Source organism: Chionomys nivalis, chromosome 2 (genome assembly GCF_950005125.1).
Source record: "Chionomys nivalis chromosome 2, mChiNiv1.1, whole genome shotgun sequence".
NCBI classification, from domain to species: Eukaryota; Metazoa; Chordata; class Mammalia; order Rodentia; family Cricetidae; genus Chionomys; species Chionomys nivalis.
The window spans coordinates 131,680,463-131,706,473 of record NC_080087.1 but is presented as its reverse complement, the minus strand read 5'-3'; the positions used below and the strand labels follow the sequence as shown (position 1 = coordinate 131,706,473).

Genomic DNA, 26,011 nt, shown 5'->3' with positions numbered 1-26,011 from the left:
TTCCTCCTGAAAACCACTGCATCTCCTAACTAGCTAATGCCCCTACAGCACATTTGTCTTGGACTTTGAGAAGTCTTGAGAGTTGTGATAGACTGGCCGTCCCTGGCACATGTACCCACTCTAAAACCTTCTCTCCAAGACATGTTCTTGATTTTATCACAACCTTAGATTTTGTCTTTAGGTCCAAAATTGTACATTATCATTTGGCTTTTTTAAAAATGTATTTTATGTGAATGTATGTGTACCCGAGTGTATGTCTCTGTGTGTGTGCACATATGTGTATCCCAGGAGGCCATAAAAGGGTGTTAAATCTCCCGAAGTCGTTGTCACAGGCCATTGTGAGCTGCCCAACAGAATGCTGGGAACCAAACCAAAGTCTTTTACAAGAACAAATGCTCTTAACTGCTGAGTCATCTCTGTAGCCACTCGATTTACATGTATGTTTTAAACAGTCTTCTTTGATTTTAATACTTAATTTTCTTGTACTCATGAAATTCCCTTAGATTTTTTTCCCCCAGGTCTGGGGAATCAAACCCAGGGAAACACTGTACTGACTGAGCTATATATGACTTCAGCCCCATCTACTGAAATTTTATAAAGAACTTTTATTGTGACACAGAGAGTGCTACATGATATAGCTGTTTCAAAAACTACTTTTAATAGTGTGATCTGCAAGCTACATGTTAATTCAAATGGCAATGTTTGATTTTTAGGAGGAAGTCGTCCTCTGTCGCTTTAGATCAGCACAGCTTAGATCTCTGCCTGTCACTTCGTGCACATGTGGCTTTGTTTTCCACGTAGTGAACTTTGTTTCGCACTTAAAGATGTCAGAAAACCTTACAAGTAATTTTGTGGGGCATCCTTTAGAATAATTCTCTTCAGCTGCTACACGCTTTAATCTTAGCCCTCTTGAACCTGAGGCAGGCAGAAAGATCCGAGAGTTCAAGCCAGCTCAAACTACAAAGTGCGATATTATCTCTAAATAAATAATTTAAGAATAAAATACAGTAGGTGATTCAAATTCCTGTTCCACAAGGAAGTCCTGAATTACGTTTATGCAGGACTCCGTGCTTGTTGCTTGGAGGAAGGAAGGGGGTTCTAAGTGTATGCATTTGCGAAATGCTGAGCTAGACAGTAGTACTGGTTGAGTAGGGCTTTTAGAGTTAGGATTTATTCTTGGGGTGTATGAACAAGTGCGCGTGCCCAAGGAGGCCGGATGAGAGCATTGGGTCCCCTGGAGCTAGAGTGATAGGCAGTTGTGAGCCACGTCATGTGGGTGCTAGAAATGGAACTTGGATCCCCCAAAGAACAGTATGCTAACTGCTGAGCCAACTTTCCAGCCCAGTGGAGCTGACTGTTAAGTGTGTATTCTGTACAAGCCAAGGATGTAGTAGGTACACTGTGATTCACCACTAAACCCCCTTTTTCGAGAGTAGAATGTTGGCTGGCAAGACTCAGGAAGTGTTGCCGTACCATTTCTCTGCCCGGATCTTGTTCCAGTTTCTGACAAGACCGGTTAAATGGCTTGAGATGAGCATTGCTCAGAAATGCCATAGTTTTTTTCCTTTCTCATTACAACTTTCCTTATTCCATGTGATGGCAAAGTGTTCATTATGGTTAGCTTAAAATCTGTCTTCTGGGCAATGGTAGTGCATGTCTTTAGTACCAGCACTTGGGAGGCAGAGGCAGGCAGGTCTCTGCGAATTCAAGGACAGCCAGGTCTACAGAGAGAGTCCCGGGACATCCAAGACTAAACAGAAAAACCCTGTCTTGAAAAACAGAAAGCAAACACACACACACACCCAGAATCAGAGAGAGAGAGAGAGAGAGAGAGAGAGAGAGAGAGAGAGAGAAGAAAGTCTGTCTTGTGGCCTTGGTTAAATAGATGATCTCATCTTGCTCCCAAGGTAGATTGCAACAAGAAGTGAGGGAGTGCAGCCTAAGAAATTGAGGCCAAAAGTTAAAAATCAGTTTGAATTCATGAAAGTTAGGTGGGTTAGGCCATTGATTTTTATGCAGCCTTACATCTGCATGATGGCTTGCTTCCACATAAACAGCTAACTAAACAAGCTGTCTTGTCTGATGAAATTAGAATTCGTCAAGTGGTTAAAGAATGTTTATAAAAACGCGATGTCTTTGTTGTCGCATATTTGATATATTGAGCTGTATCGACAGTAAGTTGACTTAAGGCTGGTTTGGAAACTTAGTAACATCAGCACATATGTTAGATAAGTAGGAGGGAAGGGTATATATAGATATATCATTCTATTAAAGTTTCATAAGGTTACTTAGATATACGTTTAAAGAGTCTAAGACATAGATAGTAGTTTTCACATGAATGGAGAGATTCTGCAGTTTTCCTATAGAATTTTTGTTATTGCTTTTATTTTCTCATGTTCATGTCTGAAATCCCTTCTCCTCAAAGTTAGAAGTGTTAATCATGATTTTCAAAACCACATTCGCTTCTTCTGAGACAAATAATCATGTCATTCTCTTTCCTTCTGTAGATTTAGCTTTGGAATCAAATCCTTCTGACCACCCCAGGGCAAGCACAATTTTCCTCAGCAAATCCCAGACAGATGGTAAGACACTTTTCCCCACCGAGGAAAGCCTGAAAACCATTTCTGTTCAGTATGATACATTATTGGAAATATTTCTTGGAATTTATACACTGACTTAAACTTTTAATGTACTTATATTTGATATGTGATGATATGCTTTGCTCTGACATCACTCTTTCAGGGACAGCCTGCGGATTTTGTAGACACACTCCCACCTTGTTGCCAGTGCAAATATGTGATTTAGAAGTGGCATGGATTTACAGCTGTCTGCCTCTTTCCTTCTCTTCCTTAATCCAGTAGTGTGTTTTAAAGACAAATAATACAGTTTAGGGTTCTGTTAGATTTTTAGGTGAAATGCCAAAACAAATGTGTTATATATGGTCATTTTGACCCATTTCATATAGTGCCACACCTCTGTAAGCCTGTGTCACACCCAGATTTATGTGACTCAAAAATTTAAGGCTATTTAAAACCTCTTTGTCTTGTTGCAGCAGAACTTAGAGCAAACATGTCCTAATGTTTCCTAGAAGGTTTGCTGGTATGTGCATTTTCTATCTTGCTTGCTTTAGGTTGAGAGTCTGAACTGTGGGATTCTTCCATACTATTTTCTGTAATGTTTGGTTGACCTCACTCCCACTGTTGACTATGAGAAGTGAGGATCCTACGATAATACTGGGAATGATGCAAGTGTGCAGCCCGGGTGAGAAGAAGGCGGTGGTGCTGCAGCCTGCTTTTCATAGCCTGCCAAGTCTGCCTGTCTTGAGCTATTGATTCTGGTTAGTGATGCCGTATCTCTCTCAGCTATCTTAACTGAGAGGTGGCAATGCACACCTTTAGTCCCAGAACTCAGGAGGTAGAGACAGGCAGATCTCTGTGAGTTTCAGGACAGCCAGGGCAACACAGAAAACCCCTTAAAAAAAAATTAAAATAAAAGCTGTCTGTACCTGCCCCCCATTAGTGGGAAGGAGTATGTGTCTTAGAGTACAGTCTAGTGTTCACAGAGGAGACTGTGGAGAAATAGTGTGGCCAAAGCTCTTTCTGGAATGTGTGCGCCGTAGATGTCCTGCTTGGTTAGTTTAGCACACTCCTTTGAAATGCTTTTTAAGGCAGGCTTCGTGCTAGATGTATGACAGATGTTTTTATTAGCTGAATCTCTCACCTGCCCTAATGTAGTTTGTCATTTTCTTTTGTATATGATTCTCGTTTGTGCCTACTACATTGTCTACTAGGTTAAAAATAAAATTTAGTTTTTCGATATACTTTATGCAGTTTATTTTGACAAATTTATTTTGTTAGAACTATTTTTTTTTTAAGTAGAATTGAATTTTATCTGACTTTGCATGTTGGTAGTCCATCAGATAAATAACAGCTACTTTTATTTTTCTGTGGCATTTGTATCAGAATTGATCGGTTAATTTTTTTTTATTCTTAGTGCGTGAAAAGAGGAAGAGCAACCATTTAAACCATGTAAGTAAATAGTTGGAAACTTAAGAAATTGGTATTTGAATTACAAGTATGTCTTCAGTGATATAGTGGGGATGCAGTGCTGTTAGTGTAGACTTTCTGTACATTTTCTACAATCTCCTCTCAGATAATAAATTTACCTAGGGAAGTCTGACTTAATACCACTTTTATTTTACTTACTCAAAGTTACATAACATGGTTATCATACAGAGACATGCCTGATTTTTTTTTCATTTTTTATCCTGATTTCTTTAAGATGTACTTATTATTTATGTGTATGTGCCTGCAAGAGTTTATGTGTACTTTATAGGTATAGATGCCTTCAGAGATCCAAAGAGGGAATCAAATCCCCCGTAAGTGGAGTTAAAGGTGGTTGTGAGCTGCCCGCCGTGAATGCTGGGAGCTGAGCGGTTTTCTGCAAGCAGATGAGAGCTCCGACCTGCTGAGCCGTCTCCTCTGCCCCTTAGTCTGATTTGTAATTGAAGTGACAAACCATCTGTTGATTTCCCATCATAATAGGTAACAGTGTTTTCACTATGACTGTGCACATTGTTAACTGCTGACCCTGTAGTGTTGTGATTGTGCTGCCTCCCTCCTTCCACACCTTAATTCTTTCTCTTCCGTGCTTTTGATCCGGATTCTCAGGCCCTCTCCTCTCAGTGAATTCCTTTTTTCTAGTCCACATTAGCTCACCCAACCAACCTCAGTGTGCAGCCCTGACTGGTCTCCCGGCTTCACATTCTTCCTTCCTTTCATTTCCAGACCATTGCACTTGCCCATTTCTAACAGGCATCTTTTTTTTTAACCCCAAATGTTGTCATATTTGTCACATGCCTATCAAAAATATTTCCCATCTCCTAGAATGCATGTGTTGTAGTTTTCTCCTGTGGGCACACCTTCACAGCCTCTGCCATTCTCTTTCAACGAGGCTGGGTGTTGCTGAGGCCTGCTCTCGATTTTTTTTTAAATTACTGGGATCTCACATAACTACTCTCTTGTATTGGTTCCTCAATGGCTGGATTCTATGTTTCCCTTTGTCTTCTTACACTGTACTGGAATACCTTTCCTTGGGAAGAAACACATAGTGTTGTAGTGATCTGGCCTGGGAATCTCTCCTATAGAAGGAGTTTAGGTTGAAACTAATTTCCACCGTCCTCAGGATACTTTTCTGTTAGAGTTTCAAGAACATAGTGATTCTGGTTATTTCGCTTTATTTATATATTTTAATTTTTATGACTCCTGATCCTCCTGTCTTCCTCTCTGGGATGCTGGAATTGCAGGCATACACCACCATACCCAGTTTAATTTTCATCTTTTAATATTAAAAATTCTATTCTGTTTCCTGCATCTTGATAGAAACTCCTTTATTTATTTAATTCAAATGAAATATAATAAAGAAGTTTGTGGTCAGTCCATGATGTTTAAATGAATTTAGAATCCATATATAGCTGGAGAGAAGGCTCACTGGTTAAGAGTGCTTCCTTCTCTTTCTGAGGACCAGAATTTGGTTTCCAGCACTAATATGGTGGCTCACAACCATCCACAACTTCAGTTTCAGGGGATCTGAGGCCTCTTCTGACCTCTGCAGGCAGTAAGCATGCACATGTGCACATGCATACGTGTGCTGACTGAGTAATGCATGTTGTTCTTTGTCTCTATTTTAGGAACCACCTATTAGTTGTACTTTTTGCTGCTTTTTTTTTTTTAAAAAAACATTTTGTAGGCTTAGATTTATTAGTATAGTTTATGGCGGTTATAAGCCAGCAAAAGTAGTTACTACAATTATTAAGTTTCCAGTCACCATCAAGACAAAGTTCCCTTTACAGTGGTGTTACAGGCATTGCTCCTAGATTTACTTCTGCTATTGTCTAGTTCCCAGAAGGAAAAGTTTGAATAGCTGGAGAGGAGTGCTATGTCCCCTTGCTGTGTATTGGTCGGAGCTGGGAGTGTGGCCTGAAGAGGGCAGCAGCAGGGAGCAGAAGTGGCTGCTCTGAGTTGAATAGAGGAGTCTGTCTTTATCTGGAGTTCAGAGTCTGACCTGATGGGGGCAGGTTTGGTGTTTCTAGTCAGTAAGTTGCTGATTTGCTAAGTGAGCCCCTAAGAGACTAGGATTAGACTGAATCTAATGAAATGTTTTCATATTCCAAAGACAAGCCAGCATACATGCATGATTAGAAACCATGTGTATGGAGGAGGATGGGTGAAGCATTACCAGAAGGTCTATATTTTATTTTGACTTCATTTTTATTCCCATCTAAGTTTTTTGTCAAAATTAATTGTTACCATGTATATGCTGTTATTCCTTAACACAAGTTGCACTTCCTTATTTGAAATCTGAAATGTTTTGAGTGCCAACCTCAAGTGGAAAATTCCACAGCTGACCTCATGAGATGAAGTAGCAGACAAAGAGCAAAAACTGACAAAGTTACCTTTAGACTGCTTGTGTGTGTGAGGATCACAGACAGAAGTGTCTGTGCTGAGACTTGGGTCCCATCCGCAGGAAATCCATACATATATATGTACATATATGTACACACGTCTGTGAATGCATATGTACATATTTACATACATATGTGTCAGTCTTCCAAAACCCACTATCTTAGTTCGGGTTTCTTTTGCTGTGATGAAATACTATGACTAAAAGCAACCTGGGAAGGAAAGGGATTGTTTTGCCCGACATCGTGGAAGGGACTTCAGGGCAGGAATGGGGCAGGGGGCAGAAAGTGTTGGAGGAAGCTATGGAGAAGTGCTACTTACTTGCTAGCTCTCCATGGCTTGCTTAGCCTGCTTTCTTATAGCACACAGGACTGTCAGCCCAGATGTGGCACCACCCACAGTGAGCCAGACACTTTCTCATCAATCATCAATCAAGAAAATGCACCACAGGTTTGCCAACAGGCCAGTCTAATGGGGATAGTCTTCAGCTGAGGTTTCCTCTTCCAAAACAACACGAGCTTGTATCAATTTCACAGAAAAACACTAGCCAACACACAGTATTTTCTGTCCCAAGGAATTTTGATTTGAGATCTTTAGCCTATAATAGTGACCCTAAAAGGTATCTTCCATTGGAATGAAAGCATTTCAGTGAAAATCAGTTTCCTTTTTCATGTTGTATTTACCTTTTGGGCTTATAAAAGTATGCACTTTAACACACAGGTAATAAAAGTGCACATAGTAGCTGAATAGCTAAAGAAACATCACAGCTTTAGGTATAATTGAAACACTTCTGGTGGGCTGGAGATACGGCTCAGGTTCAGAGCACAGGCTGCTCTTCCAGAGGTCCTGAGTTCAATTCCCACCATTCATATGGTGGCTCACAAACATCTATAATGAGATCTGGTGCCCTCTTCTAGCCTGTAGGCAGAACACTGTATATATAATTTTTAAAATCTTGAAAAAAAAATGAAAGAAAGAAAAACATTTCTAGCTTGAAAAAAAAGTCTTTAAAATAGTACTTTTCAAAAACAACACCTGGGGCATTTTGATAGGGAGTAAGTGCTTTTAGAAAGAAACAGAACCCATTTTATCTACCATGTGGGTATTACTGATTGTGAGCTTCTGGTAGTTTTCCATGTTCTGTGCTTTCAACTGTGCCTTTTGCCTGCCCCGTTTTTCATGTGTTTATGAGAAAGTACTGATGGGCAAAGTGATAGTATGATAGGAATCATTAATTGTAGGGGGAAAGGAAGGCGCATCTGAATTAGTGTTTTTTGTTGTTTTTTTAAGAATGCTAAGTTTTTGGTATTCTGTTTTAAAGAATGTTGCCGTTGATCTTCATTCAGTGACACTGTTTGACCATGGACTATACGGGTCTTAGCGTACTTTAGGCTGTCCCATTGTCTGTTACGGCTGTATTCTCGCAGGTGAATAGATACTTGTAAAGTGTTTAAAGTGTTGAGAGGGCTCAAAGAGCCGCCTTCTTCCCAGTGACACTGTAGACAGTTCTTCACTAGTTTATGTCTGTGGCAAGGTTCATCTCCCAATTTATAGTTAATTTTTCAGTTCTAGAGTTGAACCCAGGGCCTTAAGCTTACAGCTCCAGCACTATAATTCTTAACTAATAATTCTTCAAATATTTTTACTCCAGAAGCTGTTAAGATTGTGTGCTCAGCATTTGGTGGTAGGGGCATTGAGAGTCCTTCTCTGGAGAAGCTTAGATTTGTATGAGGGGGGTTTTCCTGCAGGCAGTTTAGGAGTACCCAAAGAGAAACATTCTGTGGTGTGGTTGTTGGCAGAGATGTGCTAGAAGGTAGATGGGATCCAAGGACAAAGAGGGAGAAAATGGCATCCGCAGCGGAGAACAGCAGGAAGGTGTTGTGATATGTGCTAAATGGCTAGAGGAGAATCAACACTTGAGTTTGCAGTTAAGTACCATGGTGGCACTGTGCTTACACATGACATGAAGCCTTCTGTTTTCAGATGTGAGGAAATGCTAACGCTTAAGGGAGTGGGCTTAGAGAAACTTGTGGCCCCTGGCTTGTTGGCAGGTGAGCAGCCAGGCACACCAACTCTGACTTCAGAACACTTTCAACCACAAAGATACTTAGTGTTTACCTTGTATTTACTATAGTATGATGATGCTCTTAAAGGCATTGTATTTTATTAAAGTGATGGTATAGAAGTAGAAAGCTGCCTGTTGTTTAAGAAAAAACACTGAAATCTTTCTTAAAACTTTTTGTACCATTTATAAAGGAAATTGATAATAGATACTTGGCAGGTTTGGTTTTATAGGTATCATACCAAGAGCTGCATTTTACAGCCCATTCCTCAAACGTGATCTGGGGACATTAAAAGCCTCCAGTGGTTTCCCTGCAGAGCCACACATGCTGTTAGACCAGCCAGTTCATATACTGTAAAAATACATTAATGCTTTATCATTTGACCTTTTAACCAAGGAAAAAGAGCACATTTTATAGGTTTAACTTACTGTGACATTCTCTTCTATTTCCCTTCCCCTTCAGGTATCTCCAGGGCACCTTACTAAAAAGTATAGCTCATGCTCAACAATATTTCTAGATGACAGCACAGTCAGCCAGCCTAACCTTAGAACCACAATAAAATGGTGAGTACAACTAGGCTGCCAAGCACTGAGCGACAGACCCCTCTGCTAAAAGCATCCCAGCCATTTTTGGTGATTATCTATTAAGCACCCCGTTCCAAGAAATGGGGGTCAATTTAAACTGCACGGTGGAAAGGAGAGCCCGTTAGTGAGAAGTCCCAGGGAAAGTCTGCAGCTGTTGGGCGCATCTACAGTACGACAGCACTGTGGACAGAGCAGATGTTCTAGACCAGGTAGCTCTTCACTGCTCACAGGCCTGCACAATGCCCACTGCTTTGAAAGCTGTCCTTTGAATAGTTTGTCCTCTCCCTGGCGCCACAGGACACAGCAGCCTCATATATAGGATATAGTTGGAAATAACTTGAAATACCCTAAGATGAGTTCAGATTGATACAGTAACACCCCCCCCCCCCAAAAAAAAAGTGCAGAACTTCTCCACTGCATTGGAATTTTCCGGGCAATGTTTCTTGGGTTTGTTAAATTTTGATTTTTTTTTTAATGTAGTTTGGGAAATGCTTGTTTGGGGTGTTAATGCCTTTTTCCCTACCTTTACCCCTTAGTCTCAAATAGTAATCAACTTATAAACCTAATTTTGTTTCTAATGTACTAGCATTTTAAATTTGTTTTGGCCAATTGTCAGTAATTTCTTCATTTAAAAGCTGCAAGTTCTTCATCATCATGTGCCTCTCCTTTTATACTCACCACAGCCGTTGAGATTAAATTGTGTGTTAGCAAAATCAAGCCCCAGTTCTCAGTCTTCTGTTAAGTCAAGACTGAGTGTTGGTATTTGCAAAAAACTCAGTCTGTGAGCAAAAAGATCATTGAAGTTTCATTAGAGTCCTCAGATCACTTCGAATTCAAATGATTCTGCTGTTTCTATATGTAATTCAGTACATATTTTCAAACAGCAGCCCTGTCAAACTAATTGGTTTCATGCCCCTCCCCCAACCCAATGTAATCTAATTTTTAGGAAGCTACTTTTGAAGGATAGTTTTAATTTGTCGTCTTTAATTAAATTCTAAAAATGGATACATTTACATGATGAAGTCAACCAAGAAAATTAGAGCAAATTGACTTTTAGGAAAGATTTTGAAAAGTGTTTTATTATAGGCAATAATGTATGGCTTTCAAGGAGATTAAGAAACCATTTTGACTCACAACTTTTTCCAGTATACATGCCTGCAAATGAACGTGGCAGCTCATATCTGTAATCCCAGCAATTGGGAGGCTGAGGTGGCAGGATTCAGGAGTTCCAGCTCTCATCCTCTGCTACTTAGCAAGCTAAGGGCCAGCCTCGGCTACATGAGACCTTGCCTCTAAGAAAAGAAAAATACATGTCTGTGAGCACATGCATTTTTCTCGTTTTGTCTTTCCCTCAATTCCTAGTCCCTTTCAGGCGTCTTTAAGGAGGGAGATGCATGTGAGGCACTAATTGCATTGTCAAAAAGTGTCCAGGCAAGTCCTTTGAACTTAACCATAGCACCTTGGCAATCACCCTGGGAACCTGAGAAGTAATGTTGATACCCAGGTCTCGCCCCGTGCCAATTGCTCGGACTGCAGTGGGAGGCAGCGTGGGAGCCACTGCTTAATGAGAATACAGGACTGTGGCCGTCTGCTCGGGGGCCTTAGCTGCATCAGTTCTCCCTTTTCTGTAAACGTGGTTGTTGTGTGAGCTGTCATGTAAATCTAAAATCTTAGTGGTCTTTCTCGGAACCAATTTTGTGTGTGATTTTAAAATCAGTCTGAGGGTAAAACGGAAGCACTGTAGAAGTATCCATCTTCGATGTCAGTAATGTTACAAAATCCAAATTTTTAAATTTAAAATATGTATAATTCTAAAATTCAGATTTGCCTTCCCTCAAATATTTTGAGTTTTGTTTTAGCTGGTAAGGGCAGATGGAAAAAAAAAAAAAACAGCTCTGTTCCCTAGTCCCCATCATGTGTGGCAAGCTTAGGAGTAATACATGTCTAAAGGGTGTGTCTACTATTGATATTTCACTTCAACTACGTTAGAAATAGCTGCCATTACGGCTGCTGTGCTGTACTGTCGGCCCTGCTTATCTCAGCACAGCTGGGCACTCGGCCACATCTACTAATAACCACACAGAGGTGATCTTAACTGCTCTTATCCCGTATGCAGGGCTTTTCATTGCTTACCGTAGGGAGCTGATCATTTGTGGTGACTAACTGGATAACGAACTGAAACCTATGTACAAATAGTACACCTCGTACAGGACAGATGACAGGAGTGCACACGATCATAATCAACAGAAGCATGCCTTCTCACAGCATATTGTCCAGTTGTGTAAGAGTTCTTCATGGTACTTTTGTAACAAAGATTTCAGGGCTTCTGGGAAGGTCAGCCCTGCTTAAAAAATGATAAAATGAGTTATTTCAAATAATTTTTCTTTCCTTCCACAGTGTGACCTTAGCAATATATTACCACATAAAGAACAGGTGAGCTTCTTAAAACTTGTCTTACTAGTCTACCTAATTACCTCACATAATACCAAATATAGTACTAAGATGTGATGTGGATATCAGACTTTGTAGAGTGCTTTTATTAAATATTGAAATGAATCTTTTATTACAGTTTCTTGTTCTTAAGATCCTTTAAGGGCTCTCTAGTTATTGAAGGTTCTAAAAAGTATGGTTTTCTTATATCGATACTTGCTGGTTTATATATATTAAAATTAAAAACATACATTGTAACAAGCACAGTACTTTTCAAGCTTGATCCTACTAATTTTTTTAAACCAATTTCTTGTTGTGTCTGAATGCATTGTAAGATGTTTAACGATGTTAAATTGTCCACTCCCATTGTGACAATCAAAAATCACACCAAAGAACCACCTTAACATAATTTTTTTTTTTTTTTTTTTTTTTTTGGTTTTTCGAGACAGGGTTTCTCTGTGGCTTTGGAGCCTGTCCTGGAACTAGCTCTGTAGACCAGGCTGGTCTCGAACTTAACATAATTTTTTTAAAAAGAAAAAACTTTTTCTGCATCAAAATATTGAGAGAAGATACATCATTTGCATCCTTACAAATCTCTTTAACGTATAACTTAGTAGAAAGACAAGTATATTTTCATGTTTCTCTCTTCCCTTTCATCTGTTTTAAAGAAACTAGAAGCCAGTCCTTATTCACATACATTTAAGAGGAAGTTATTTTTAAAGCTTTCAGATTTTTCTGGTACTCTGTAGTACTACACTAAAGCTCCATAAGAATGCTCTATGGTAGTAGTGTTTATTTCACGGTGAGCTTTCACATTACACTCATTGACTCTTTAGCTAGTACATAGTTCCATGATATGTCCTGTCATGGGGAAGTAATGATTCACCTTTGTGAGCACTGGAAAGCTGTCAGGCATGTATCACAACGCACACGTTCCCAGTCTTGTCTTCCAAAAGCTTGACAGCTTGAATTTTATCATGACAAATTATATTTTCCTCAAAGTGACAGGCCCACTACATCTAGTTGTGGTTATTCATAAAAATGATATTCTGTAATAAGGAGCTGGTTGAGTTCACAGGTAAATCACAAACACTGCGTGTGATTGACATTAGTTGTCCTGCTTCATCACAGGCTGGAGAGCTCAGCAGCAGGCTTATAAAACACAAGTCCAGTGGCAGTGGAGAAGAGGTAACAAGGAGTGTGTGCACATTGCTTTCACAGTCAGCACAGCACACGGCAGTGAGGAGCAGGCAGTGCTTTAATACGATGGACAGTCGGGGCCGTGTGCCTCCTGCTCGGGGGACTCTTCATGAGTCCACAACTGCAGAGATGCAGTGCTTAAATACATGGGCTATTTGTCTGTTCAACCTTTAAAAAAAAAAGTGATGTTTTAAAATAAAAAGGGCATCTAAGTTTTAATTTGTAACTATTTAAAGAAGCAAGTGCATAATTTAAAAATAAACATAATGCAGAAACTTGTGAAATTTAAACTCCATCCATCTTCATCCAAGTTGTAAGCTGTTGACTGATTGGGTTATTGACACCACTAACTGTGGAGATGCTACAGGACTGACTAGAAAGAGGTTTAAAGATGGAATCAGGAGGAATTGTAAACTGCTGCTTTATTAAAGGCTGGGCTTCTATTTCAGCCCCCTACGTTCACAGTTACTAACTAAGACGCTAACAGCCTGTGTTACCTGTTGAACTTTATAGGGATGCAAATAGATCCCTGGACATTTTTGATGAGCGATCACATCCACTCACAGTAAGTGCCTGTTTGCTTTGATTTTAAGTTGTATTTTTCTTTCCTAGAGCTGTGTTTATTCCATGCTTGGTGGTTTTTTTTGTTGTTGTTGTTTTGTTTTTGTTTTTGTTTTGTTTTGTTTTTTTGCGATTGATAAGTAAGAGAAAGTTGCTCCTAGATTGAGTAAGGAGCCTTGTTTCATGACTGTGATAGAGAACAACAGGCTTGCTGCTATGTCAAGTGGTGACCTAAGGGAAAGACTGGATTGTCTAAATATCAGAAAATCCAGCTTTTCAACAGATCTTCTTCAATAACATCAAACAGTATAAATATTTGTAAATAAATTCAACAAATATGTACAATCTCTCAAGAAAATTAGGAAACTTTAAATCAGTTAAAATGATATAAGTCAGGTGTGGTTGGGTATACCTGTAATCTCCATACCTTGAAGGCTGCGCAGGACAGTGATTTGGAGAATCGCCTGTGCAACACAGTAAGACCCTGACTTGAAAAAGAACCAAAGTAATCAATCAGAAAGCAAACAAAGAACCTATAAAAACTTAAGAAATCACTTCCTCGGGCATATGGGGCCACTCTTGATACTTAAGAGTGGCTGGTGAGTGTTATATGGACAATTCAGTGTTAAGAGCCTATGGTTACAGGAAACTTTTTAAAAAATGGTTTTTTTCAAAGTTCATTGTAGACAGGTATGACCCTTGTGACATGTTAGGATTAGTAAGATTTCAGAATAAAAAGAATTGAAAAAGTTAAGGAGGAAAATAGAGGGGTATAAATTTTTTGAGCTTATGCTTGTGTGTCTTTTTAATAAATTATGAATGGATGTGGATAATTATGGTACAGCCATATATTGCTTAACTGTGGGTACATCATATGTGTTACGTGATTTCATTCTTCTGCCAACATCATAGAATACTTATCTCAGATGGCTACAGTATTACTTGTTGATATTTTATGGAACTGATACTATATATTTGATCCGTCATTGCCTGAAGTGTCCTCATGCCAATTGACTGTAAGATCTACAGTGTTTATATTAAAAAAAAAAAAACTGAAAGTCACTGGGCATGATGAACACACACCTTTCAGTCTCCAAACTCAGGAGGAAGAGGCAGGTGGACCTCTAAAATTCAAGGCCAGCCTAATCTACATAGTGAGTTCCAAGACAGCCAGGGCTACAAAGTGAACCCTGCCTCAAAGCAAACATACCAACAAAAAATGAAATAAAAATACTAAGTCAAACCACCTAGGCCAACAAGATGGCTCTGCAGGTAAAAGCACTTGCTGCCAAGCCTGAGGACATGTCTGACCCCATGGCTGTGCCTGTCCACACACATATATACAAATATACATGGTAAATGCTTAAAAAGCAGCCGTAGTACCCAATTGACGTTATCTTGAAGAACATGTGGGCACAATGTAAAGACTGCTATCTTAAGAATACTTAAAATGTCCTTCAGTCAATATTTATATTGTTTTTCTTTCAGAGAGAGAAAGTTCCAGAGGAGTACTTTAAGCATGACCCTGAACACAAATTTATTTACAGATTTGTCCGTACACTTTTTAGCGCTGCACAGCTGACAGCGGAATGTGCAATAGTGACGTTGGTAAGCTGTTCCCTTCTGATCAAGCTTTATTAGAAAGTTTGTACCCAGACATGTTTAATCCCTGGAATTATCATAAGAACTTCAGTAAGAGGAACCTTCTCAAGGAATGCAAAGACACATATCTGAATTTAGCCTTCATTATGTTTTAAAAGTTGCCATTGCTTTTATTATCACAAAGCATTTTCTGATAAAGGCAGTAAGAGGGAGTTCCCTTCCATACCTCAGTACACATACACGGGACACGTTAATGGGGCAGTCACAGACTCAGGTGGTTCGTGGAAACTGGATCAGTGCGGTTTAGGGCACATGCCAGGCTGCAGCCCCAGGTGCTTCTGTTGTGTGCTGTGATTGATCTATGCCCTGTTCTTTGTTCTTGGATGATGGGTGCTCCCCCACCTCCGCTTCCTTGTGTCTGCCTATGAAGTTCCCAGGTGTGTAGCACCAGTTCTTAGAGAGACTTTGTGACCTTGCTGAGCTGCAGCTGTGGCCTGACCTTTGTGGCACCCATCCAGAAGGCCTAGAGATCATTTTGAATAATGGGTGCTGTTCAAGTGGTTGGAATTCTACTGCCCCAGCAGTAAATTCATAGTGAAAAGTCAAATGTGTGGACCTGAAGAAAGAGTCCTTAGGTTGGTCCTACTGCTTTAGCATCCACTTGACTCTGATGTGTGCCTGAGTAGAGGCCCAGTGGGCACTTCTGCCATGGAGGTAGGGAATGCAGGGTGGAGACTGGTGGGAGGGGAGGGTGGGTCCTTGTAAATTTTAAATATACAGGACTTCAGAATGAATTTGAGTCAGGGGTAAAGACTTTAAAGTATTTGTTGAAGTGCAGAGAATGTTTACAATAAAATGGACAGCCAGCCCTCACAGATCTACCATCAATATTTGGGAGATGATTCTGTAAAGGAGGAGGCCAAGCACACCAGGAAGAAATCCAGGAATGAATAACAGAAGCCAAGATAAGTATGTTCCCACAATGGCAAATGCTACGAGGCAGAACTGTGCACCCTGGACAGCTGCTCTACACTATTGTTGTAGCACGGGGGCAGAGTAGAGAGCAGAAGGGACAAAAGTCTTGCCCTAAGAGTGTATATTCTAGGCAGGCGGTGGTGGTGCACACCTTTAATCCCAGCACTTGAGAAGCAGAGGCAGGTGGATCTCTGTGAGTGCCAAGACAGGCTTCAAAGCTACACAGAGAAACCCTGTCTCAAAAAACAAAAAATAAGCCGGGCGGTGGTGGCGCTTGCCTTTAATCCCAGCACTTGGGAGGCAGAGGCAGGCAGATCTCTGTGAGTTCAAGACCAGCCTGGTTTACAAGAGCTAGTTCCAGGACAGGCTCCAAAACCACAGAGAAACCCTGTCTCGAAAAAAAAATAAAATAAAAAAATAAATAAATAAATAAAAACAGAGTGCATATTCTAATGAGGAAGATCACAGGTGTTTTTTGCAGTCTCAGATAGTTGTTGTATGCCATCAAAATTGAGCGTGGTGAAGGCTAGGTGACCAGAGAGCTTTCTGTTTAGATAGGATAAGTAAAAGACCTCCTCAGAGAATTGGCATTTGAACAATGGCCTAACTGCAAAGAGGAAGGCAAGCTTATATTTGATAGGCTGGGAGCACTGCCAGAACTGATGCAAGAACATTCTATGTGCTCAAGGAAAGCAGGATGGCCATGTGGTGGGCCTGTGGACTAAGGGAATCAGGAGAGGAGATGCCAGGAACAATTCCACAGGGAAACGGTTCCAGGTTGACTAGTAACTTTTGGTAAGTCTTGAGCAGGGGGAAAATGATCTTAATTTAGGAGGCTTTCCTAACTGTTTTTGGAGGGGTAGACTGTAATTGGAGGCCAGAATAGAGGCCAACAGAGTGTTAGGATGCATACAGGCTAGCATTGGAAAATGGCCCAGGATAGGAAGTTATCAGGTTTCCATTGACGATAGCAAGAACACGTATTGCTTGCAGATTGGATAGGGTAACATAGTTTGGGCTTCTTCAACTAGACATTGGAGAGTTGGAGTAAAAACATATTTGTTTGTAAGTGAAGGAGTGATGAGCATGGCTAGAGCTATTTTAGAATAGTGATAACAGCCAGAGGCACACCCAAGTGTGTGCACTAAGTAGTGGGCTGGAGCTGAGCTGTTATGTGCATGATCTGGGGAGCTTGAGAAGCAGCTCTTGGGAGTATGGTGAGTGGCATCAGAGCGATCTAAACATTTATGTTGAACTAGATCTCTGGCAGGGGGAAAGACTTCAAAAAAGAAAGCCATTTGGGGGCAAGTGTTCACGGTGGGATGGAGTCGAGCCTTCACATAGAAGAGCTGGCTTCAGTTTGGGGAAAAGACACAGGAGGGCAAGTGTTCAGCTGTGTGATAGCACCTAACATACCTGTTGGGAAACGGCAGCCAAGCTGTGCAGTGCTCCAGTGCTCCTTGACTATCTCTGAAGAACGGGGAGCTCTGAGAAAGACTCATTCCATGGGTGCTTGGCAGTGCCGAGTGTGTGGATTGGAAGGTAATGTCACTGAGAACATGCAATGTTTGGTGGGCAACCTTCCAAAATCTGAGCCATTAGTCTAATGACAGTGACTGACTCTTAAAAATACATTTGTTTCCCTTTTCCTCTTGATATAAAGTGCTTACATACCATTTATGGGGTGCCTTCCACGTCAAAGCTCAGCACCTGGTCTCTGCCAACTGCAGGGTACAAATCTTTGTCATTCTCCAAACAGATTGGCATTAGCATTTACACATGTACAGTGTTTTTACCATTGTCACCAATCTAAAGGTGATTTTTAAAGCATATATGGGCTGAGCAGGGTGTCTCGTGTATGTAATCGTTGCATTTGGGAGACTGAAGCAGAAGGATCACAAGTTCAGAGCCAGTGATACCCTGCCTCGCAAAGCAAGGAAGGAAGTGTTATATGCAAACACTGCCACATATATGTGTGTGTGTGTGTGTGTGTGTGTGTATGTATGTATATATACACACACACACATGCCATATACACGCACTGACACGTACATATGTATGTATGTATGTATGTATGTATGTATGGGTCTTAAGCATTTTTGATCCTAAAACCAATCTCCCTTGGATACCAAGGAACAACTGATGCCTTTCAGAGAGACTTTTGCAGTAACAACTCCTAGCTTCCTCCACAGTCTTCACTAAACTCAAGTAACTTCACCCAGTTGGTTACAGCAAAGGCTTTAGATATGTTTAGGAACACTCATGAGAATGGTTCACAAACTGCTGGCCACTTTAAGAGTTCTGAGGATAAACTGGCAGCTCCGCTATCACCTTAAAGCCACAAGAATCGGCAGATTACATAAGAGAGAAAATGGCTTCTTGGAAGTGATAGTGGAGAGGGAGAACCGAGGTGTAAAGGACCGCCCTTGGGTGCAGGTGATTCCTTATGAAGGCACTGTGCCTGTGGTGCTGTCTGCCCAGTAGCCACTGGGAGGCTCTCTTGTCCTCCTTCCACACAGGGTTACTATGGACTGAAGACTGGGCTAAAACCGTGTACAGTTCCATGGGAGAGACTTGGGGTTACTGACAGCCTGAGTCTGCACTGGCCTGCTGGCTGCTCTGCAGCATGAAGATTATAGCTCTCTTCAGGATGCCTGTTCCTAAGGGACAGGGTAGGCAGCAGAGAAGTCTGACCACCTGCTGAGGTCTATGCAGCCCTGCCTAGTAAAACACAGAGGAGGCCTATCACTCATAAACGCAGCTCTGAACTGAAGACCAGTGCTCTACTTTTGCAGGTTTACTTGGAGAGACTCTTAACTTACGCTGAGATCGACATTTGTCCCACTAACTGGAAAAGAATTGTTTTGGGAGCCATTCTTCTGGCCTCTAAGGTGTGGGATGACCAGGCTGTATGGAATGTGGACTACTGCCAGATCCTCAAGGACATCACAGTGGAGGACATGTGAGTTCCCAAGGCTCCGCTGAGCTTCCTAACCGTCTTCTAGTACTCTTAATTTGCTCCCATAAAGTTTTACATAAAACTTAAAGAATGTTTTTAAAGTTGTTTTAAACGGTCAGTGGAAACAGACATAAAATTATTCTTTCAGTCCAGCTGTGTAACAGTCCATATTTTCTTTCATTAACTGATGTAGCATTTATAATGTGTTTGATAAACTGAGAGGTATTTTTCTTGTGACTTTGGTGACCTTTGCAAGGACAACATAACACTTTTGCTTTTTTAAAATCCACTATTCTCTCCCATTTTAAGGGGGCCATGCCTAGCTTTTGAAATGTGTCTGCAAGTGTTCGTGTCTCAGAGCCTCTGGACTTGTGCAAGGCTGCAGCTTTAGCCTGAGTTTTTCGTTGTGTAGTCACTTCTGCTGGACCTACACTAACTTATTTTTTTTTTCTTAAATCTGAGCATCTATAACAGAAACTATGAGGTACAAAAGTAAAAGTTTCAGGAGATGCTCCTGCCTCTTCTCCATGTGGAGTGTTTGATTTTAGAAACTGGTCTTGATGGGCTCGGAAGCTCTAGGATTCCTCTCAGGCAAGCAGTCCTAGAAGCAGCTCAGGGCCTTCACCAGAAAATGAGCATCCTCAGCCCTTGTCCAGTCAGAGCAGCCCTCTGCAGGCCCAGAATTGCTGAGAGCATGGCCTTAGTGATGGCCACTAGCCTGGTGCTGGAGTGCACCATGGGCTTCCAGTCCAGTACTCATGCAGTGAAGGGAAGGCTGTGCAGTCTGCAAGCAAGAGGAGCACCAGAGAGGTTTCCTGCAAACTCTGACAGTGAGAATGTCTCTGTGGGGAGTACTTAAGAAATAGCATAGTGATGCAGAAACTCCTTGATTACATTGGCCACCACAGGAAGATCAGGATATCCTGAGAGTGATAGAAGTTACGTATTCCTGCAGTTAGGGCGTCACTCAGAATTACCAGACTCAAGTCACTAAGGGGCCACTGTTGGCAGCAGCTGGTGAAAATGGCCACGTTCGTTGTGGCACTGGTAGGTATCTTTACCAAAAGATGTGACAACAAAATCTGAAACAGATGGACGTACTTTTGGAAGTCACCAAGTCACTGTGTCAGTCGTCTACAAACTGGTCCCTGGGAAGAAGCAAACTATGTAATATGTACTATGTAATATGTACTATGAATGGAGCTGAAAACATCTTAAACTTAAACTCCGCTACCAGGGGCTCTAGCTGCAGTTGTAAGACCAGAAAAGATGCGGGCAAACGTTTGGGTTTCCCCAGACGTGAACGCAGCACAGCACGCTGTGAGCAGAGAAGCACCAGGAGCTCCCTGCTAACAGTCGCCTTTTGTTTAGGTCGAGAGAGCCGAAGAGCAAGACAATGAGGTTGATACGCATTTGTCTCCTCTTGCTGCTGGCTATTTGTAGTGCCTTTATTTTTTTTAGTGTAAATTAAAAGCTGAAAATCAGTATCTATCAGATTTTCCTCAAAACTTTCCACCACATATGTGTCTTATTAGGATATATTTCTGTTTTAAAAAACAAGTTAACTAGGCAGCTGCTGCTCAGAAAATGTGCTGTGCCGGTAAATGGTGTGTATTCAGCCATGTAAGGGAAAAACAACAACAAAAACCCAGAAGGTGCATATTCTGTTGGCATAATGCTTTTCTTCAGTGATGAAGCCTCTATTAATAGACATGTTAATCCCATGAAGGACTGTATTTCCCCACAGTTAAGATGTATTAGTGAGGAAAGTATAAAAGGAGAGTGAAGTACGTTTGTTCCTGTAGCAAATTAAGTCTTGATTACCTGATTATCAAAACATTATCTGATTTACATTTCTATAGGCCTATTGCCATGTGAACAGGAAATTAATTTTGGAAGTAGACTGTTTAGCTTTAATTTGAACAAGTGAGAAAACCTTATTTTACTTACTTTCCATATAGAATGAGACAGTGAAAAAAATTTAGAACCAAGAAAAAAATCTGTTCTAAGACAAGCCCCTGTTGGGTTTGCTTAAGTATTTATAATTTGTTATAGTTTCTTCAGGGTTATGACTGGTGAAGTTTACTCTCATTTTGTGTTTTTTAAACCTTCAGCAAGGTCAGTGCGGTCACACATGTCCCACCGTATTGAGCTCACCCCTCTGTGCACACTGTCCTGGCTAGGGCAGCAAATGCTGAGCATCTTGAGGGGTGTTGTTCCCAGCACAGGAACCAGGTTTGCTGGTACGGTGTCCTACCAGACGAGGTGTACTAAAAGGGCTTAGTGTAGCCAAGACATCTGCCTTTGATCTCTCTGCTTTCCAGAGTTTAAAATGAGTATTGCGACTGTCATAGTGACAGTTTGTCACCTTAGCGTAATATCAAGGTGAGCAGAAACTTGCATTGTGCCCTTTGACATAGATAGCCTCATGTGCTGGGGCGGGGGAAGGGATTTCCTTTCCTGTCCAGTGCGGCTTATTTATTTATTTATTTATTTGAGATGAATCCTTGTTGCCTCAAGAGTTTTTCCCCTCAGAGATAATAGCGTGGCTCTCGATGGATCCATTTGTTGCCGTGGTGATGTACCCACTCCTTTTGTTGGCGCTTCTCTACTTCAATAAGCCCCTTCCTGTTATCAGCCCAGGGAAAATGTCTGCAAGTTCTTCAGAGCTAATAAACAGCATACATCATTCCTTTCATCTGCTCACTATAGCGGGCCTTGTAAGTGAGCGTGGAATACGGGTCGTCCAGCTGCACTAATGGAACTCTGAAGAATGAGCCTGCCAGGCAGCAGCACAAGTGCATGAGAGGAGGGCTGTAACCTTTCCCCTCCAGACTCAGTGCCGGGATGCCGAAAGGACCACGGAGAGTCCTACCTTGGTTAAGCATTATTCTGTTAAGCCAGCTGGGTAGCCTTCGTGTGTTCCAAAACAAAATTTAGACCTACTCTAGAAGCTCTGAATGATAATTTTGAAGATAGCCCAGTTGACTACAATTGTCCTGTGTGAGTTTTGCTGTGTTCCTCCTCCTCCAGGAATGAGATGGAAAGGCATTTCTTGGAGCTACTCCAGTTCAATATTAACGTTCCTGCCAGTGTTTATGCCAAATACTACTTTGACCTTCGCTCCTTAGCAGATGACAACAACCTGAATTTTCTGTTTGCTCCTCTCAGCAAAGAAAGAGCACAGAACCTAGAGGTAAGGCTGGGGCCGCCCACCCAGCACCTGTGAGGACAGCGGGAAGCTTCTAAGTTAACACATTGGAGATGCTATTATCTCTTTGCCATCATATTTCCTGGGCCTTTTATGGTTTCCACAAGTATCTACATTATATAGAGAGGTAGATCTTGCCTCCTGTGATCACAGTTCAGTCTTGTAGTTATAATTGTTTCCCCATTGAAGCTCTGCATTCCCACATAATCATATGTGGATAGCTTTGTGAAATTATATTCTTAATTATTCCTACCTACAAATCACAACTCTGCTGCATTTCACTCGGTTACAGTTTGTCAGTAGAATATCATGAGTGTATTAGACAACATTAGTGATTAAAACAAGAGGCCTATGCTTAGGATGCAAAATGCAGGTGTATTTCTCATACTGGATATAGTGTTTTCATAAAAGTGGTGACAAGGGCTAGGGAGATGGCTCAGAGACTTCTCGAGGGTGCATCCGAGTTCAAATATAAGTAACATGATATTGATGTAATAAGCCTGTCTACATCTTTGAAAACTCAGTTTGGATGTGTGTGGTGTGAGCATGTGTGTGGTGGCCAAAGGCTGCCATAGACGTGTGTCTTCCTCAGTCACTCTCTATTTACATCTTGAAATAGGGCATCTGTCTCGTTGAACCTGGAGCTTACCAGGTTGCTAAATGGCTTGCTGAGGCTCTGGCTTCCTCCTTTCACTCGTTAGGAGCACGGGAATTATAGGCGTGTAATTCCCACGTGCCAAGGTATCCAAACTCCAGTTCTCATGCATGCTCAGCCAGCACTTTTCCTTCAGAGCCCAAGGAACCGAGTTTTCATGACCCTGGAAAGATTAGGAAACTAACAGGAAGTAGCATCCCCAAGGCATAGCACTGTAGACCTTTGTCCTCAGAGAGCACAGGTGGCTGCATTTGTTAGAATCTAAAGGATGGCTGAGTATACCAGTTAAGTCTCCATCCACTCCATGGAGCTAGTTTGTGTTACTTTTTTTGCTTTATTTTTCTTAAGGTTCTATTCCTTTTTTAAATCTCTGTGTTCTGTGTGATCGCCTTTCCTAGGCCATTTCAAGATTGTGTGAAGACAAGTACAAGGACTTGTGTAGAGCCGCGGTGAGAAGATCTTTAAGCGCTGATAATTTCATTGGTATCCGACGCTCTAACGCCATCCTCTCGTAAGAGAGCCGTGAGGAGCGAGAGCACCAGGCTCCTCATTGACAAAGACTGTAGAAAGAGCCCCTCTCCTGGCCAGAGACCGGCAGGGGGACTCCAGCCAATGGAAAGAACTCAAAGTCTGGACAGTGAATGCTGACTCCATAGGAAAGAATGGGACCTTGTCAAAGCAACCACTCTCTGTCCTTTGTAATGTAAACAGTTACAAAAACCACTCCAAAGCAAAAGCTCTGACCACACACAGATATTGCTTACCATGTAGGCTGATGGCTGTGAAATATGTGAGGTTTTTAAATTGTTTCAACTTTTAGACTTTTCATTTGAGACAGGGTCTTATGTAGCCTGGGCTGGCCTCAAACTCAATATATGACTGAGGCTGGCTTTGAACTCCTAATCTTCCTGCCTCTACCTCCCAGATGCTGGGATTCCCATGCCTGGCTCAGACTTTTAGACTTTAAAGACACTAACCATATAACTTTGGTTTTTCTTGTTTTTCTTGCTCCCTACCCCTGTCCAACTGCTGCATATGCTGATTTCAGTGTTACCATTAAAACATGAGAATTTTTCCCATTGGTGGTGCTGGGAATCAAACTGAGGACTTAGCATGTGCTTGGTGAGCACTTGACCATTGAGCTACACTTCTCAGCCCCAAGCATGGGATACTTAACACTCATGAAGCCACCTAGGAGCAGAATGTAGCATCATTAGGTATTAAAAGTTTTCCTACTGTGTCATCAAAGCTGCTAGTCATTATTGGCAATCAGTTTCAATTACCTGGGTAACAGTCACCATTCGTATTCCTTGTCAGCTCTGCTCACTAGCTTCTTGTTATGTTTGGAGCCATGGAGAGAAGGTATCAGTTGTTGACTGCTTCTGTTGGGTCCACGCTGCATTTCCTGTAAACTATTAATGGTGCTTCTCATTATCATGGTTTTCCTCATGTTAACAAGTGTATTAAAAGATATTTTCATAATGCCAAACAACATAGTGGTCCAGTGATCATGAGCAAATACCTAAAAGACAAGGTGTCCCCAAAATTAGTGATGCTTTTTTACACTTAGTGTTCTGTGCCTGGGCTCTTGGGACACTGCAGCAGACATAGAAAAACCACAAGCTTTCACAAAAACATCATTTGAAAGTTTTAATTTTACCAATTTGAAATAATTAAGCTTCTAATTATTGTTTCTCTTGGCAATTGCAAACTATGAACCAAAAATAAATAAATAAATAAATAAATAAATAAATAAATAAATAAATAAATAAAACTAAAGGCTTGATATTCCAAATTTGGGGAATTAAGTTGAATAAAAAAAGGTAAAGTAAAACTTTTAAATAATGTTTCATTATTTTGTAGTGTTTATAACTCTACACTATCAAAGTTTAAACCTACATTGAGATTTGGGGGCTCCTGTGTATTTCCATGGAAGTACTCCCCTCAGGTAGTTCTAACTGCTCTGATCACCTAAGTGTCTTTACATTCATTTAAGGGAGGTTATGAAGAACACTGATAACTCACATATAATACATGAAAAAGAATCAGATCCTCAAACAGCAGATAAAATGAGAAATTAAAAAAAATAAATAAACAAAACCACCTCTATCCTGCACGCTTGCCTGCCTGGGTGCAGCATCTTCTAAACTGCACCCAGGAGCCCTGAGCAAGGCTTTAAAAGGTTGGGAGGAAATGGTTAGGAACACGATGACAGCAGCGCCTAAATTTGAAATAACAAAATATTTGTTTTTTCAACCCCACGCATTCTATTCTCATGTGTAACCTTGGGAATCTTACCTGCGAGCATTCTGTGGGCCAGAATACTTCCTCTTGTGGCCGCAGCGCTTCACACGCTCAGTGCTGCCAGGTTCTTCGTTTGGAAAGGACAGACATACATGTTAAGAAAAGATGTTTGAAATATTACAATCTACCACCTCAAAAAACATTGTTTATGGAGTTCAGAGCATAGAGATTCAAGTATTGATTGCAGTTTTATTTTGAAAAGAATGCTACAACTTAATGTGGTTTTTCTTTCTCATGTTTATATTAAAAGAGAAACTAATAAATTCTATTTTAATTAAAATATGGCTAGTGTTGTTTGTACCACTCTGTCCACGGGGCATTATATATCTCTAGAACTTGTGTTTTTTACCTTGGTCTGAAAACTTTTACATTGTTTCCAACTGACCAAGCTGCTTTGATTCATAGTCTAGTTCAGGACTAGTGGTGGTCTCTGCTTAGACTGTTTTCTGCCTGAAGACACTCTACCAGGAGTCTGTCTAGCCATGGTACCTAGTGACATCGCGCAGCACTGGCACATTTGAATAGTTCATCGTGGTGAGTCAGGAAGGATCCCAGTAGATGTGATTATAGCTATACACTAAAGAGAAAGAAGTAGCTAGAATAGTGTCAAATTAGAACATGTTCCCCAGGGAATAAAACAAGTATGGGAATTTGGATTGAGGTTTGAGATTGCTTAAAATTTGCTGCATGATGTTTCAAGTCCGCATTTCATGTGGGAATAAACCCAGTCAACCTAAGGGTTTTGTTTTTGTTTTGAACAGGGATCTTACCTTTGGCAGGTCTGGAAATTTTGAACAGCCCTGCCTCTGCTCATTGGTGAGGGTCCTGACATAAACAGTTGTTATTAAATCCCGCTTGTGCTGCACATATATTTTACTTTTCAGTACTTGAAGTCAGATCTTTCAATGATGGGCCCCTTTGTTCTTGACATAGGATAACTGAACTGACAATTTTAGGAAGAGAAAATCTGTCATAAATAACATAAGCCTTTAATCCCAGCACCCAG

The 26,011-nt window shown here is 41.0% G+C and overlaps 1 protein-coding gene across 2 annotated transcripts in view; it reads left to right on the top strand.

Moving 5' to 3' along the window:
• Ccnyl1 (cyclin Y like 1) overlaps nucleotides 1-25,265 on the top strand; it is a 34,026-nt gene extending 8,761 nt beyond the window's left edge. Inside the window, exons 2-10 of one of the 2 annotated variants that reach the window (XM_057762704.1) lie at nucleotides 2,508-2,582; nucleotides 3,994-4,028; nucleotides 8,987-9,087; nucleotides 11,506-11,541; nucleotides 13,252-13,303; nucleotides 14,788-14,907; nucleotides 18,672-18,838; nucleotides 21,869-22,031; nucleotides 23,100-25,265. In XM_057762704.1, coding sequence (XP_057618687.1) covers nucleotides 2,508-2,582; nucleotides 3,994-4,028; nucleotides 8,987-9,087; nucleotides 11,506-11,541; nucleotides 13,252-13,303; nucleotides 14,788-14,907; nucleotides 18,672-18,838; nucleotides 21,869-22,031; nucleotides 23,100-23,216 — 866 coding nt within the window. In that variant the 3' untranslated portion in view covers nucleotides 23,217-25,265. The remainder of the gene's footprint in view (nucleotides 1-2,507; nucleotides 2,583-3,993; nucleotides 4,029-8,986; nucleotides 9,088-11,505; nucleotides 11,542-13,251; nucleotides 13,304-14,787; nucleotides 14,908-18,671; nucleotides 18,839-21,868; nucleotides 22,032-23,099) is intronic. The other variant, XM_057762705.1, reaches the window with a different exon arrangement.
• The last annotated feature ends 746 nt before the right edge of the window (nucleotides 25,266-26,011 follow it).